The 16370-nt window shown below is 39.8% G+C and overlaps 3 protein-coding genes across 5 annotated transcripts in view; 1 reads left to right on the top strand and 2 right to left on the bottom strand.

The window, feature by feature from the left end:
- LOC113646534 (CMRF35-like molecule 3) overlaps positions 1-16370 on the top strand; it is a 254033-nt gene that overhangs the window by 99554 nt on the left and 138109 nt on the right. The gene's annotated exons all lie outside the window — the stretch shown is intronic.
- LOC113661138 (CMRF35-like molecule 8) overlaps positions 1-16370 on the bottom strand; it is a 256058-nt gene that overhangs the window by 153422 nt on the left and 86266 nt on the right. The gene's annotated exons all lie outside the window — the stretch shown is intronic.
- The window catches only part of LOC113649294 (CMRF35-like molecule 3), a 16688-nt gene continuing 4139 nt past the window's right edge, over positions 3822-16370 (bottom strand). Inside the window, exons 3-7 of the mRNA XM_047803618.1 lie at positions 16140-16211; positions 16011-16064; positions 5529-5633; positions 5081-5112; positions 3822-4995 (exon numbers count right to left, since the gene is read on the bottom strand). Coding sequence (XP_047659574.1) covers positions 4864-4995; positions 5081-5112; positions 5529-5633; positions 16011-16064; positions 16140-16211 — 395 coding nt within the window. The 3' untranslated portion in view covers positions 3822-4863. The remainder of the gene's footprint in view (positions 4996-5080; positions 5113-5528; positions 5634-16010; positions 16065-16139; positions 16212-16370) is intronic.

Raw genomic sequence — 16370 nt, 5'->3', positions numbered from 1 at the left:
AAAAGACTAAATAATACTTAAGTATAAATAAATAATACTAAAGTGTTAGTTTCATCTCTGTTTGGAGATTTTTGGGACACACTGCACTGCTCTGGGTGTGTGTTCACTGCTGTGTGTGTGTGTGTGTGTGTGTGTGTGTGTGTGTGTGTGTGTGTGTGTGTGTGTGTGTGTGTGTGTGTGTGTGAGTAAAAGACATTAGAATAAATAATACTAAAGTGTTAGTTTCCTCTCTGTATGGAGATGTTTGGGACACACTGCACATAATCTGCCTCAATAACAATATTTAATAATCAGTGAAATAATGTGTGAGATTTATTTATTCTCTGTGTAACACTCACCTGTTTTAACCTGCAGGACAATCTTTGTGTAAATATCAGACAATATCCGATCTATCGCACACCAGTAAGTGCCTCCATCCTCAGGTCTCAGATCAGTGATGGTGACGGTGAAGACTCGGGCTGTTTTGTCATCATAAAGAGAAAATCTGGGGTCTTTAGCACGAGATCCAGATTCAACAGGAATGTCTTTATTCCCCCCATAGGGACATTCACCTCTGCAGAGATACTTCTTGTTATCTTCAAATCTAGATTCATAGGGACATTTAATCTGAAAAGAAACTCCTCTGTATCCAGTTACTGTAGTTACAGCATCAGCACCAGCTGGAGAATAATATACAGTGGAATGAAATATGATCCAGGAAGATGGTGCATCAGTGTAAGAGAAGAGGAAGGTACACAAGAGATACGTGTGTGTTAGAATATCATATACACATATTATTACACGTATAATACACGTGTTATAAACGCCAAACTCTCATCCTAATAATCTAAATAAAACATGTCAGATAGGGAGGTGCCATATCATACTGTCCATGACAACATTGGTGTAATTTTTACATGATAAAAAAAGTGTCATCTCGTGATGTCAATAATCCAACATCAGTGAATATGCTGGTGATGTGTCTGCCACATGGACGGCTAGTTAGTGTTTACTTGTACAGTTCCAGCACTGACATTCTAATCTGACTTCCATTTTATGTTTGCACAAAGAATTAGAGACATGTCACATACAGAAGACGACAGAAGCGGAGATTCGTCTAAGAAACAGTTTATTGAACTTGGGTAGTGAAAATAAGGTGAATGATGGAGAGATAGCGCAGGCGACGTTGCCACACACACCTGGGATCACTGGGTACAAGACCACATGGATAACCTTCTCGGAGGGCGAAGCACTTGGATGACTACTGCGTAAAGAGAGAGAGATAAAGAGTCGGGTTAGTAGACACAGCATGTGTGTGTGTGTGTGAGAGAGTCTTTTATAGGTGGCGGTAATGACGGGTGCCAGGTGATGGTGATTAGTACGCAGGTGATATGGATCTGGTTTGTTGAGTGAGAGGAGAACCTGGCGATTCCGTGACAGCAACGGTTTCAGCGTTGATATTCTACCTCATTTGACTTAACTGTTACTTAAGTTTTGATAGCATTTTTATTTTTTATTTTTTTTAGGCAGTAAGTGTTTTACATTTAGAAGGTTTGTTCGTAATGCTTCTGTTTGTTTACATTTGTACTTAAAATGTTAGGTAAATTTTATTAGGTAACAATATTGTGCAGGCTCCTGATAAGTTACAAGGTTAAATTACTTTAGTTACTGTTAAACTAGTGTTAAGGAGTTATATTATACAGGGAAAACACTACCAACTCGTACTAAGAATAGGTTTGTACTGTGCTTACATTTGACTCATGTTGTGTGACTGTCACTACTATTGCACTATAATGCTGCTGCTGCCACTTTATGACAATAGATTCACACTTCAGATTAAGGAATCTGTCATCAATGATGGCGCATTGGATTGTAAATGCCCTTCATTGTGTTTGCACTAAGGCTATATCGCCCACACCTAATGTCAGACATCTGATATCTTCTTTATTTGATGAAGATATTAAACCCACATTTTGTGTTGATTAACAGGAAGAAGAGAGATGAGGTTGCAGGTCGACCGCTCTGATAAAACATCAGCCCTGATCTTTAAACATGTGACATGTAGTTAAGGACTAGTGTTAGAAAAACTCTTCAGTTGTGTACTGCAACGTAACTGTGATGTCACTTCTTTGTTTTTCCTCTCAGTCTGTAGAGAGTTTGAGTATATAATAGTTTGTAAAATGTACCAGTCTGAAACTAGATGTGCTCCAGGGATTTCTACATTAAAACAAAGCCTTGGCCTTCAATAATCAATGCATCCTTGTTGAAGATTAAAGCCCATAATGGCTTGTGATGGTCATAAAGACCTTGACATTATGTGAACCGAAGGAACAGACAGTAATATTTTTGTTTGTTTGCTGAGATCTTCTGCAATACAATGACATCATTATGTGGATTAAAACTCTGCTCAAGTACAAGAACGTCACAAATCTTGTTCTTTGTAGTGCAGTCAAGGCCTTCTGTCACTTCTATCAAACTACATAAGAGTGAAGCTGTTCTTGTGAGCTGTATGTCAAACACTTTACCTCATTAATTATCATATTAGTAGATGTACTAACCACCACTCAACATACTCATACACCACATGGGTGATGTGTCACTTCCTGTGTAGTGACTGTAAAACACTTCCCTGACATCTGTAATCAAACACTTCCAGAAAACCTCCTTACTGCTCAATATATACTCAAAAGATAAATCTCTCATGTCCAACTGCTGAGCAAAAAGTAATGTCAGCAGAAGTGGATGTGGTTAACAAGTGTTGCTGTTGTTTTGGTATTAGTGACTTTTTCTGAAATAGTGCAAATGCTCAGAGTTTTCTCTAATCACATAAAATAAAATCTAAAATATTGCTGAAAATATTATTGAATATTTTATTAATATAAATGTTCAGCTTTATGACTGAATGATATCCTGACTGAAGAAACTCATTTATTTGTCAACACGCCCAAAATGTTGACATGTACTGTAAGTTTATGGTAAAAAAATACAAAAAAAAAACTAGACATTGTCTCTTCGCCTAGCTGGATCTGGCTAGAGAATTTCATCAACATCGCAGGCAATGTTGTCATTATTAAGACACCTTCGAAAGAAACGTTGTGAATGATGAATCCATCCTTGCATTGCTGCTACCTCCATCTGGTCACAGGCCTCCTCCATGGCTTGGATGAGGGGTACCTCAGCCTGGAGACGGAGATCATATACTTTCCACTACCATGCAGATTAAAACTATAGGGTTGAGGAATGGAGAGTATGGTGGAAGATATAGGACGGTGAAATGTGGATGTTGCTGAAACCAGTTCTGAACCATAGCAGAGCGATGGAAAGACACATTGTCCCAAACAACAATGTATTGCATATGATCGATTTGATTTGCTGCTGTTATCTTGTGCAATTGGTCCAAGAATGTAAGTATGAGTGCTGTGTTGTAAAGGCCCGTATGGACATGGCGGTGGAGGACCCCATTCTGTGTCATGTCTGCACACAGTGTTATAATACCCCCATGTTGCCCTGGGACATTGACTATAGCCCTGTGGCCAATGATGATTCTTCCCCTCCTTCGTGTTCTTGTCAGGTTGAACCCAGCCTCATCTAGGTAAATGAACTCATGCTGGATCTCCTCTCCATCCATTCGTAAAACTCTCTGAAGAAAAGTGTCATGCAAAATTGTGTATAAGCCCCATATGGGCCCTTACAACACAGAGTATAGTAATGTGAAAAATGTGTGTTTCATATGGTAACAAAGTGTGGTTTTTATACAGAAGTGTATAGTTTTTACAAGAGTGTTTAATTATGATCTGTAGTGTTTTGCTAATTGTGTGTGGTTGTGCTAATTGTGTGTAGTGTTTTGAAAACACGGGCCCTGTTTTGAAAATCGTGCTTAAGCAATCCAAAAAAACTGTAACTTTCCTTTTATTTTCATAATTTTGCATTGTTTGAACACACTAAACAATGCAATAAATGGAGATGGCTCTATACTTTACCACCTCTCCAAAAAGCCCAGAGAAGGTCTAGAACATATGTCATGTCCAGAACATATGCAGCAGAGCTGAGGGAGATTGCTGTCATCTATCATGTGGGATCTGTCAGCTTTAATCTTAAAAAGTCTGATGTTAGGCCAAATTGTATTACAGCATGTCTAAGGCAAATGGTTGATTAATAAAGTCCCTGAATTATTTTGTCACAGTTGTCCTTAGAATATGGTTTGTCTACACCTTTCTCTACATAATTTTTCAGTAGATCTAATGATGTTGAATTATATTTCTTAAGTGCATCATAGATCCTGCTTAGAGCCTGTTTGTGGATTTACAATAAAGTAGTTGGAGGGCAATATGAGAAATAATTAAAATTTAATACTACAAAGTTCCAAAGTTGCAAATACCGATTAAATCTGATTTGAAAACTTACTTTACCAACTGTTTAAAGGATGCAGACAACATTAGGTTGTTGTTTTGCTAGGAAGAAATTGTGAAACAAGCTTCCAAGTCCAAAATGCGACCTTTGGAGTTGCAGAGGAGGAGAGAGATAGAGGATTCACTTTCTCATACTCCACCAACTTTGAGCCCCATGATGAGCCATGGCCTGAGCCACGGGAATCAAGTGCCAGGCTTAAAAATAAAGCCAGACATGAGCTGAATATCTTTATAGAGCAACTCTCGTTATTCACATGACTAGCTACCTTGAGACTTCCATTATCAACCATACAATGCAAAGAGTGTGTGATTTGTCCTTCATAAAAAAACATTTGAAATGATCCAAAGCACAAAAGAGTATTTCCCAAAAAAAAGATACAAAAACTTGCAGAAAGAAACAAACAATGGGGTTACATTAATCAGTTTGACAGCTCAAACCAGTCCACTTGGCTAGCGAACAGAAGTATCAAGAATCTTAATGTTTATTGATATAGGACAGATTCTGGTAGACTGAATCTGATTGGCTGGTGGTTGGGTCTAAACCCTTGTCATTTTCTTTTGTTTGAACAGGATGCAAATTTTGATAATTTTCATAATCTTCATTTGTCTGAAATGGAAAATAAAAATTAATAAAATGTTTGTAAGTAAATTGTTTGTGAAAGTAACATCTGAAACAAATCACTGGCCTGTACCTCTCTGGAAGATTGTGTCACTGTTCTAGAGCCTGAAGAGAAAAAAAAGTTTGCTTTAAATCACATTCTCTAAAGACAATGAACAAAATCACAATCCATTCATTTCACATCCATAGTGTGGAGGAACTACTGTATATTTCCATGTGTTAATGAATATCTTATCTACATTACAGATCTTTGAAGAATTGTTGTACTGTTTTTAATAATTTGTCTGACTTTTGATCAGTTGTTTTGTGGGTTCAGTGATATGCATGCTAGACGAACGATTGCACATTACACCATCTTTCACATATTTTTCATATTTTTTCATGAAAATAGGCATGATAAAGTTCATTCATGTGACTTTGGCTGCATTGGTTGTTTCTGCACTGGTTTGAAAAGAAAACAAATTAACACTTTAACATGTTGTGTGAATATAAATTAAAATGTGCTTGTTTGTTTGTAGTACCTTGGGTCTTTTTTTTACACCGTATCACTCCAGCTGATAAAAGGCCAATGAGAAGCAGCACTAGAGCAACAGGCAAGACAGTTGTGACAGTTATAGTTGTGAATCCTGGAACAGAAACACACACAATGTGTCACAATATTTTAAATTATATTCTGCCCATTTATACTGAATTTACCGTAACAATTTTGTGCATTGTTGATCTTGACAATAGCATTGTTTTCTTATTATACAGTTGATATGAAAATTGTTGATCTTATAGAGTTGTAGCTTTGTAATTCTCTCAGTTGATTGATCAGGAGTAGTTTCAATCTCCTTTAAGGTGTGAATTGTTACTTACTCATTACAAATTAATGTTCTCCCTTCAATTTCGGTTTGTAAGTATCGCTAAATCCTCATTGTAAATAAATGTCTAGTACTGTTTTGATCTATTTTACCAAACCTTATTTTAAATCTCACTTTTGGTTGACTGCAGATATGGGCCTCAAACCCATCTCTGTAGTCACCTTTACCATCATATGCGCTCTTGTTTACAGAGCAGAAGTCACATTTCCAGTACAGACAATAGGAAGACCATCAAAAACCAAAAAAAATTGATCAAGACTGCATAGAATTGCATGAAAGATGGCCTGAATAACCTCGGTGGGAGTACTGTGAGCATCATCATCAAGCTGCTGAAGTTTTTACTAGATTTTTGACATATTACATCATTCCACAACCCACCATGAAGATGTCTGAACAAATTGTCAGCATCCGGATTTTATTTTGCAGCGCTGAACTGAAGTTTGAAAGAAAATCTATGATAAAACTCTACTGTTTGAAACCTATTAATTCCGTTGTACCTTTTACGCAGTGTTGTATAAAGTAGAAAGCGATACTTGAGTAAAAGTACAAGTATCGTACTAGAAAAAGACGTAGAAGTGAAAGTTACCTTTTAGAATATTACTCAAGTAAAAGTCTTAAAGTATCTGATATTTAATGTACATATAATATATATGTATATTTAATTTGAAGTAAAAGTAAAAAGTAGAAAAGAGATTTCCGGTAGGTATAAGAGGCACTTCATCTGGTAGGTAGAATCTTTCATTCCAATGTACAGAAAAATTTCTTGCAAATACGGCCACGGGTGTATAATGTTATCTTCCTCACCCTGTTCACCAATATCGTTGGGGTGGTTGTCTTCGACAGGGGCGGCCAACCCGCGGCTCCCGAGCTGCATGTGGCTCTTTGCCCAGTTTCATGCGGCTCTTACGTTCATATCAAAGTTTGTATTTGTGTCTTTTTATTGTGCATGTTCGCTTCACTTGAGTTCAAGTTTCCCAGTAGGAGCAAGATCATTTGAGTAAACAATCTGTGTCATGTTTGCTCTCAAAATGGCAGGGAAAAAAAATGTGGATTCTGGTCTCTGACTGGTTGGCCGCCCTTGGTCTACGATAATGGGAGGTCCTCCAGTAGGTGCTTCCATGGCAGGCACTTATTTCCAGGGAGTTCAGAACAGTGTAACAGATATTGCGTTATCGGGTAGGCATGGCCGATTATCTAATTTAACCCTAACTCTAACCCTAACCATAACCGTAGTTTTTGGTTGTTTATTTGTTTTCTAAAATAAATCTACCTGTATGACTGTTTTGTCCTTTGTAGTATGCTTTTTTTTTTTTTTTTGAAAGAATACATTTTTCCAAGACCCCCGGAAACACGCCCACTTTACGCCGTGGTAATGAAACCCCTGGAATTTAGTGAATGCTGTGCTTTTTTCCATGGCATTTTCAGTTGTGCTTCTGCCTACTTTTGGAAACATTACGCTGAAATAGAGCGTGCGGAGCGTAATGAAATCTAGGAGCAGTGATTCACCAAACCTCCCTTATTGCAGTCACACACATTTCTTCTGATTTTATTTTGTAGTAACGAGTAACAAAGATGCTTAGTGGAAATATAGCGGAGTAAAAGTATACATTTTATCTAGGAAATGTAGTGGAGTAAAAGTGAAAGTTGACAAAAATTTAAATATCGAAGTAATGTACAGATACGTGAAATTTCTACTTAAGTACTCTAATGAAGTATTTGTACTCCGTTACATTACAACACTGCTTTTAGGTACCCAAAACTTTAAATATTCACAAAAACAGAAAAAAACTCTAAAATGTTGAACACCACAGAATTAGTCTATTTTATATATATATATACTTACAAATTTGCAGTACAATATGAAACAAAATAGGTGTAATGATGGGTCGTAATGCCGGGGATCCATATGCAGGCTTTATTAACTCACTTGTAAACAACAGGCAAAGATCAACACCGGCAAACACAACAATGTAGAGAAGGCAGAAATCGTAATCGAAGAACAGGCAATAGTAGGTCAAGTTCAAGTGCAGCTATATAGGAATTGGGTGATTGGCAGCAGGTGGCGGTGTAATCAGTCCTGGTGAGAGGATTATGGGAGATGCAGTCCGGAAACTCAATTCAATTCAATTCAATTCAAGTTTATTTGTATAGATATGAGAGGAACTAGTGACACAATCTCACCTAAGGCTTTACAGAGCTTTACAAGTACAGGACAGAAAGAGTTAGACAAACTTATTACTACAGCTAAATCAACAACATGTTCACTAGACCCCATCCCAACTAAACTACTGAAAGAAGTGTTACATAAAGCTGGTGAGCCTCTTCTTAATATCATTAACTCCTCGTTATCTTTAGGTTATGTCCCGAAGTCTTTTAAGTTGGCAGTTATTAGGCCACTCATCAAAAAACCTAACTTAGACCCAAATGAACTATCAAATTACAGGTCTATCTCACACCTTCCGTTTATGTCTAAAATACTTGAAAAGGTTGTGTCTGTTCAACTGAGCTCCTTCTTACAGGAGAGCAATATCCTTGAAGAGTTTCAGTCAGGTTTCAGGCCCCATCATAGCACAGAAACTGCACTTGTTAAAGTTACAAATGAATTGTTCTTAGCTTCGGACCAAGACTGTATGTCCTTATTAGTTCTACTTGACCTTAGTGCTGCATTCGACACTATAGACCACAAGAATCTTCTAGATCGCTTACAAAATTACACAGGTATTCATGGACAGGCTTTAAGTTGGTTTAGATCCTACCTGTCAGACTGATACCATTTTGTAGAATTAAATGGTGAATCCTCCAGTCTACTACCAGTTAATTATGGGGTCCCTCAAAGATCAGTTCTAGGACCTCTGCATTTCTCGATATACATGGTTCCATTAGGGAACATTATTAGAAGACATGGGATTAGTTTCCATTGTTATGCTGACGACACACAGTTATATATCTCATCAAAACCAGATGAAATAGCCACAGTGTCCAAATTAACTCAATGCCTTAGAGAGATAAAAGACTGGATGAGCTGCAACTTTCTGTTGTTAAACTCTGTTAAGACAGAAATACTACTTATAGGTCCAAAAACCAGTACACAGAAACTCTCACAACTTAACTTCCATTTAGAGGGATGTACTATTACTAATAGCTCGACAGTGAAAGGACTGGGTGTAATATTAGACAGCAAATTGTCTTTTAAAAATCATATCGCCCATACTACCAAAACAGCCTTCTTCCACCTTAGAAATATTGCCAAACTGAGAAACATCCTGTCTGTATCTGAAGCTGAGAAGCTAGTTCATGCATTCATGACCTCTAGACTGGACTATTAATAAATAGGTTACAGTTAGACCAAAATGCAGCTGCCAGAGTTCTCACTAGGACAAGAAAGTATGACCATGTTGCCCCAATTTTATAATCTCTACACTGGCTACCTGTTAAGTTTAGAATTGATTACAAACTGGTGATACTTACGTACAAGGCTCTTAATGGTTTAGCTCCCATGTATCTAACTAGTCTTCTAACATGTTACAGCCCTTCACGCTCTCTGAGATCACAAAACTCAGGACTTCTGGTAGTTCCCAGTATATCTAAGTCTACTAAAGGTGGTAGAGCATTCTCGTATCTAGCTCCCAAACTTTGGAATAGTCTTCCTGATAGTGTTCAGGGCTCAGACACACTTTCCCAGTTTAAATGTAGATTAAAAACTCATCTCTTTAGTCAGGCGTACACATAATACATCCTATCGTATCATGCACTAGTACATCAGACCTGCACATTTTTATGAACAGCAGATATGTTAATCCCTTTTCACTGCTTCTCTCTTTGTACCCATCCCGAGGCATCCAGACATTGTACCAGCTCCCAACGTCCTCTGTGGGACGAAGCCTTTGGACGTCCACTGAGCCGAGGCCGACTCTAAGAATCCTGAGACATCTCCAGTTAGACTCTGTGATACTAAGGAGATCCGAAGTCCATGATCCTTACACCAATACAACATTTATCTGACTGTATACTACAATCACACCCCCAGTGTCACCCATATGAGGATGAGGTCCCCCTTGAGTCAGGTTCCTCTCAAGGTTTCTTCCTTTACCAATTTAAGGAGTTTTTCCTTGCCACTGCTGCCTGAGTCACCTCAGACTTGCTCATAAATACAAACACATTGTGAACTATTTATATCTAATAATAATCTAGAATTTTTATTCTGTCAATTCTTTTACTTTTATTATTCGTTATTTCCTTTATCATTAATTATGTTTACCTTCTGCTCTATGTTTATGTTCTGTAAAGCTGCTTTGAGACAATGTCTATTGTAAAAAGCGCTATACAAATAAACTTGAATTGAATTGAAAGTATAGCGCTTTTTACAATGGGCTTCGTCTCAAAGCAGCTTTACAGAACATAAACATCGAACAGAAGTTAAACATAAGGAGAAAAAAGAACTAATATAGTTAAAAATTAAGATGTATATAGTTCACAGTGTGTATGTATGTATGTATGTATGTATGTATGTATGTATGTATGTATGTATGTATGTATTTATTTATCCCCAATGAGCAAGTCTGAGGTGACTCAGGCAGCAGTGGCAAGGAAAATCTCCCTTAAATTGGTAAGGAAGAAACCTTGAGAGGAACAGGACTCAAAGGGGAACCCATCCTCATATGGGTGGAACTGGGGCTGAGATTACAAATATACAGTCAAACAAGTGTTGAATTGGTGTACACCCCCCTGCAAGCGGCTCCCGAAGCGAGGATATGTGCGACTCCGGGGTCTTCCACGAGGTCGAGGGGCCAGTCACGGATGGTCACGGTGGAACTCGGCGGTGAGTGATGGGTCGAGGACGTCTCTCGCCCTTACCCAGGAGCGTTCCTCTGGGCCGTAGCCCTCCCAATCGACCAGATATTCGAGATGACCTCTCCGGCGTCTGGAGTCAAGTAGTGTGCAGACCTGGTAAGCTTCCTTGCTGTCGACCAGCAGGGGCGGCGGACCTGATGGATCAGTAGCCCCCTCCCGGTCCCCTCTCGGACCGCCAGCGGGTTTCAGCAGCGAGGCATGGAAAGTGGGAGAGATGCGGTAGGTCGGAGGCAACGCCAAGCGGTACGACACAGGGTTTATTCGTTTGGTGATTTTAAATGGGCCCACATACCTAGGGCTGAGCTTCTTGCAGGGTAGGTGGAGACGGATGTCTCGGGTTGAGATGCAGACCCACTTACCGGGATGGTAATCAGGGTGCGTTTTGCGGTGTTTGTCGGCTTGGCTTTTTTTGTCTCCTGATAGCTCACTGTAGCTGGTGGTGCACTTCGTTACAGGTCTCCTCACTTATACCGAACCAGTCGTCTACTGCTGGTAGATCAGAGGGCTCCCCAGAACAAGGATGGCTGATATCCGAGTATGCACTGAAAATGGGTGATGGCAGTGGCTGGTTTGATGAGTGAGTTGACTTTAGCCCAGATGAGATTCCTGCTCCAATCAGCTTGGTTATTTTGGCAGTAGGAGTGGAGAAAGCGGGTGAGCTCTTGACTCATACGTTCTATTTGCCCGTTGGCCTGTGGGTGGTATCTGGAGGTGAGGCTGATGTTCACATTCAGCTGCTTGAAGAAGGAGGACCACACCCGTGATGTGAATTGTGGCCCTCTGTCGGAGACAATGTCTTCGGGTAAGCTGTAGAAATGAAACACGTAGTTGCAGAGGGTTTCAGCTGTTTCAAATGCCGTGGGAAGTTTCTGGAGTCTTAATAGACGGCAAGCTTTTGAGAAACAGTCCATCACGGTGAGGACTACGGTGCAGCCATTGTATTTAGGAAGGTCGGTGATGAAGTCAACGGCTATGTGGGACCAGGGCCGTTGTGGGATAGGTAAGGGCTGCAGCAGGCTGGCTGGAGACATTAGCTTGGGAGATCTCGCTAATAATGTCCCACTGAATAGGAGCGACGACCTGGGTTTCAGGGATGATGGTCTCTGTAATAGAGTCCTGGTATGGCTCCTTGTACAGATGAGAGAGTGTGTCAGCTTTAGTGTTTTTGGATCCTGGTCTGTAAGTGACCGGAAACTGGAAACGGGTGAAGAACATGGCCCATTGTGCTTGGTGAGGGTTCATTCGTTTGGCGGAACTTAAATATTCTAGATTTTTGTGTTCAATGAGAACTGTAAACGGGTGTTCAGCACCCTCTAGCCAGTGCTGCCACTCCTTGAACACTGTCTTCATGGCCAATAATTCGCGGTTCCCCACATCGTAGTTGCGCTCTGTGGGTGATCTACACTAAACATCTTATCAGCCGGACCATGACGCTGAAAAAGGACCGCCCCGATTCCAGTATAGGAGGCGTCAACTTCGACAATAAACGGCCGGGTAGGATCAAGGTGATGGAGAATGGGAGTCCTGGTGAAACTCTCCTTCAGCAGCTGGAAGGCCCTAATGGCCTCGGGTGACCAGGTGAGACGAGACGGTGCTTTTTTGGTCATGGTGCTGAACCCATGGATGAAGCGGCGGTAAAAGTTCGCAAACCCAAGGAAACCTTGCAGTTCATTGATGGGTTGATGTTGAGGCCAATTCAACACTGCTTTTACTTTTGAATCGTCCATGGCGACCCCCTTGGCGGAGATGAAGTAACCCAGGAACAATGTTGAGGTTTTATTAAACTCACACTTCTCGGCCTTAACATAAAGTCAGTATTGGATCAAACATTTCAGCATGGCCCTCACGTGTTGAATGTGTTCTTTTAGCATCTTGGAGTAAACGAGAATGTCGTCAACGTAGACGATAACCAAGCGGTCCAGCATGTCACGGAAAACATCGTTGATAAATGACTGGAAAACAGACAGACTGTTAGACAGGCCGAACAGCATGACCAAATATTCGTATTGTCCAGACTGGGTAGAAAAGGTGGTTTTCCATTCATCTCCCTCTCTTATGAGGATGAGGTTATAAGTGCTGTGCAGATCCAGCTTCGTGAAGTACTTTGCAAAGTTGTTCAAGGGCCAAAGGCACGAGGGGGAGAAGGTAGCAAAACTTCACGGTGATCTTGTTCAAAGTGCTGTAGTCAATGCATGGTCGAAGCCCTCCATCCTTTTTCTTCACAAAGAAGATCCCAGACGATGCTGGAGACACAGAATGTTGGATGAATCCCTTCTTTAACTCCTCCTCAGTATACTTATTCATAGCCTTGGATTCAGGTTGTTAATCCAAGGAGTTGATGTGGTGGAAGCTCGATGGCTTTGACCTTGTTGAAGGCTTTTGCGAGGTCATGATATTCAAGCAGGAGCCCAGGAAAAACAGGAGTGTTAATCGCGGAGTTAATTTGGAGGCGTGTTTTAGAGGGCTGGTAGTGTTGAGAGCAGGCTTCATCCCAGCTGTGATTTGCGGCTCTCTCCATGAGATGACCGGATTGTGCAGTTTCAGCCATGGCAGTCCCAAGATTAGAGGACAACGAGGAGAGGTTACGATGTGGAACCGGATAAACTCGCTGTGTCGCGCGCCCACTAGTAATTCGACGTCCTCGGTGCTGAATCTTATGCGCCCTTTTCCGAGAGGTCGGCCATCTATCGCTTCCACTGCCAAGGGGGGAATACATTCGGCCAGTGGAATTGCGTTCCATTTAACGAACTCCTCCAAAATGAAATTGCCCGCAGCGCCAGTGTCTTCTCTGCACCTTTAGCTGTACGTCAAATTGAGTGCAGTTCTGAGAATGAGAGGAGAAGACATTCAAGTTCACCAAAGTGTTTCGCTTGTTGGGTGGTCCGGTGGCCCACTCTAAAGCCTTTCTGGTAAGGAGCATGCACACCAAGGCTATTCGGCTGGTGGGGAAGAGAGAGGGTTATTGTGTGACAAAAAGCGAGTACTGCATCAGGAAGCCCTTGCTTCTCCGGATCTCCGTTGAACTTGTCTGGGAAGGCGAACCGTGGGGTAGCAGCCAAGGAGATCGCGTAGAAGGTTGCAGGTGACGTTGACGTTGGGTTCGGCACCGCAGAGATGCTTTGCAACGGGTGTGGTGCTGTGACGAGTTCCCTCTGGTGGCGACCGAAGGGCGAGGCAGGTGCAAATTCAATACAAATAAACCATTCAATACCATTCAATACAAATCAACACTTCACTTATAAAAGTCCAGTTTCTAGATTGGCAGAAAAAAGTCCCGTATTTCAGAAATACACAATTGTCTATGTACCTACGAGTTGTTTTGATACAACAGTTCAGCCCTACCATCGTGTTGTATCTCACGATCTGGTAATGAAATAATCCATTTGTGAAGAAAAGTCCAAAATTGACTCACTCTGTCATCCAGCTATTTCTTCTGTTTCTCAATATGAAAATTAAATTCTTCAGCACTTCAACAGCTCTAAAGACTCAGTGAAAGGCTTGCAATCTTGTTCCATGCATGATTCTAAGTCCAGGTCACAACTTGTTCGCGAAACAACAAAACCTCAATACAACTCAAATTTCAAATTGGGCTACAAAATAATAAATCAACAAAAATATAGATCTTTTCTATATTAAGTTAAATAAGATTTTCTTCGTTAAGAATAAAATCTTGCTGAATATCGTCCAGTGCTGACTCATTGATCTTTCTTTGCTCACGTCATCATGCTGATTATGTTTATTTCACCTAATTGAACTCCTCCTAACAACCTAATTTACAGTCATGTGAAAAGATTAGAACAACCCATTAAATACCCAGTTCTTCATTGGAAAATGTCAACATGTCAATTTCTGATCTAGTTTTAAGTTTTTTTATGTTAATGAAATGATGTAATTTTATGTAAACAACAAAAATCAGTTTGTTTAAACTTATTAAACAAAAGAAGCCAACAGAAACGAGTATTTGATCTGAGGAAAAAGTTTGTACACCCTGTGCCCTAATTGCTAGTATTTCCCCCTTTGGCTGAATTAACCTTAATGAGACGATTCTTTAGCCAGAAAGTTTCCCCCAGTCCTCAATGCACAACTCTTTCAGCTGTGTGTTTGAGGGGTTTCTTACATCCACAGTCAGTTTTAAATCACCACACAGGATATCTATATGATTTAGATATGGGCTTTGACTTGGTCACTCCAAAATTATCCATTGTTTACATTTCAGCGAGTCCTTGGTGGATTTACTGGAATTTTTTGTCATGTTTCAAGGTCCAATTTTGCTTCAGCTTAACATTTTTCACAGATGGTCTCAAATGTTCCTCAAGCACCTTCTGATACAATTTGGAATTCATAGTACGTTATATGATGGTGATCTGACCAGGTCCTGCTGCAGCACAGCATCTCCAAACCAGAACACTTCCACCTCCATGTTTCACAGTTGGTATGAGGATTTTTTGCTAAATTGCTGTATTTGGCTTACACTAAACATCCCCTCTGTTATGATGTGTAATAATTCAGTTTAAGACTCATCTGCCTACAGCACATTATTACAGAAGTTCTTTCTCAATGATCCTCATGATTTTCTTAGACAGTAAAAGTTTCCTCCTTCAGACCTCCAATGATATTTAAAGTGGTTCAGTCTCTTACTGATTGTAGATTCATGCACTTTGACATCAACTGTAGCACGATCTTGTTGTAGGTCCTTTTGATGATATTGTAGGGTTTTTGGAGACTTCTTTAATCATCTTGCTTGGTTTTATTTGTTTAGTTTTATTACTTGAATTTTTCAATACTGTTAAAATGAGTTTTAAATGACACCAATATGTTTAACTATTAAAAAAACAGGCTTTGATGGGGTCCTAATTCTGTTCACATGACTGTATATATTAAACTGCACATAGAAATTTAATATAGTGTACTTACTATTTTTTTCTCAGGATTTTAGTATTTATTTATTTAGCATATATATACTGCCATGAAAGTTTAAGCCTAAATTGAGTTTTCTGTCTGTAATGTGTGTATTCTGTCTGTAATGTGTGTATTCTGTCTGTAATGTGTGTGTATTCTGTCTGTAATGTGTGTATTCTGTCTATAATGTGTGTGTATTCTGTCTGTAATGTGTGTATTCTGTCTGTAATGTGTGTATTCTGTGACATGTTCATCATTAAAAGGTGCTTTGATGTTGATGGTTAAAAGGAAATGAAAACATGGTAATGGGTCTACAGTTACTTCCTGTCAGTTGTTAAAGCACAGAGCAGAGCAGCAGGTTTAAAATAACATGGTAGATATTCTACATACCCTGAGATGGGGGAGTGATGAGGGTTTTGTGGGTAGTATAAGTTAGTAACTTATCTGAAATAAAAAAAAGAGACAGATTTAATGATGTGAGAGAAATGTGAAGAAGAAGTCAGGTAAAAAAGCTTATACCTGTTACTGTCGTGTCCCCATGGGTTGGAGTGAAGTGTGTGGTGTGTGAGACAGAACTGATGGTGGGATCAACTGGAAGAAAGGAAACAGACCATTTATCACTCTGAGTTTACACCCTTATTAAATCAGGTCTATTGTACAGAACATCACAAAAGTGTCCACAAGAGGAAATGAAGACTTTTAATACATTTAACTTCATTTACAAAACATTGCCATTTCACACAGATTCAT

The sequence above is a fragment of the Tachysurus fulvidraco genome, chromosome 18 (assembly GCF_022655615.1).
Source record: "Tachysurus fulvidraco isolate hzauxx_2018 chromosome 18, HZAU_PFXX_2.0, whole genome shotgun sequence".
In the NCBI taxonomy this organism is placed as follows: domain Eukaryota; kingdom Metazoa; phylum Chordata; class Actinopteri; order Siluriformes; family Bagridae; genus Tachysurus; species Tachysurus fulvidraco.
The sequence above is the reverse complement of the archived record's forward strand: the minus strand, read 5'-3'. Positions and strand labels throughout refer to the sequence as shown.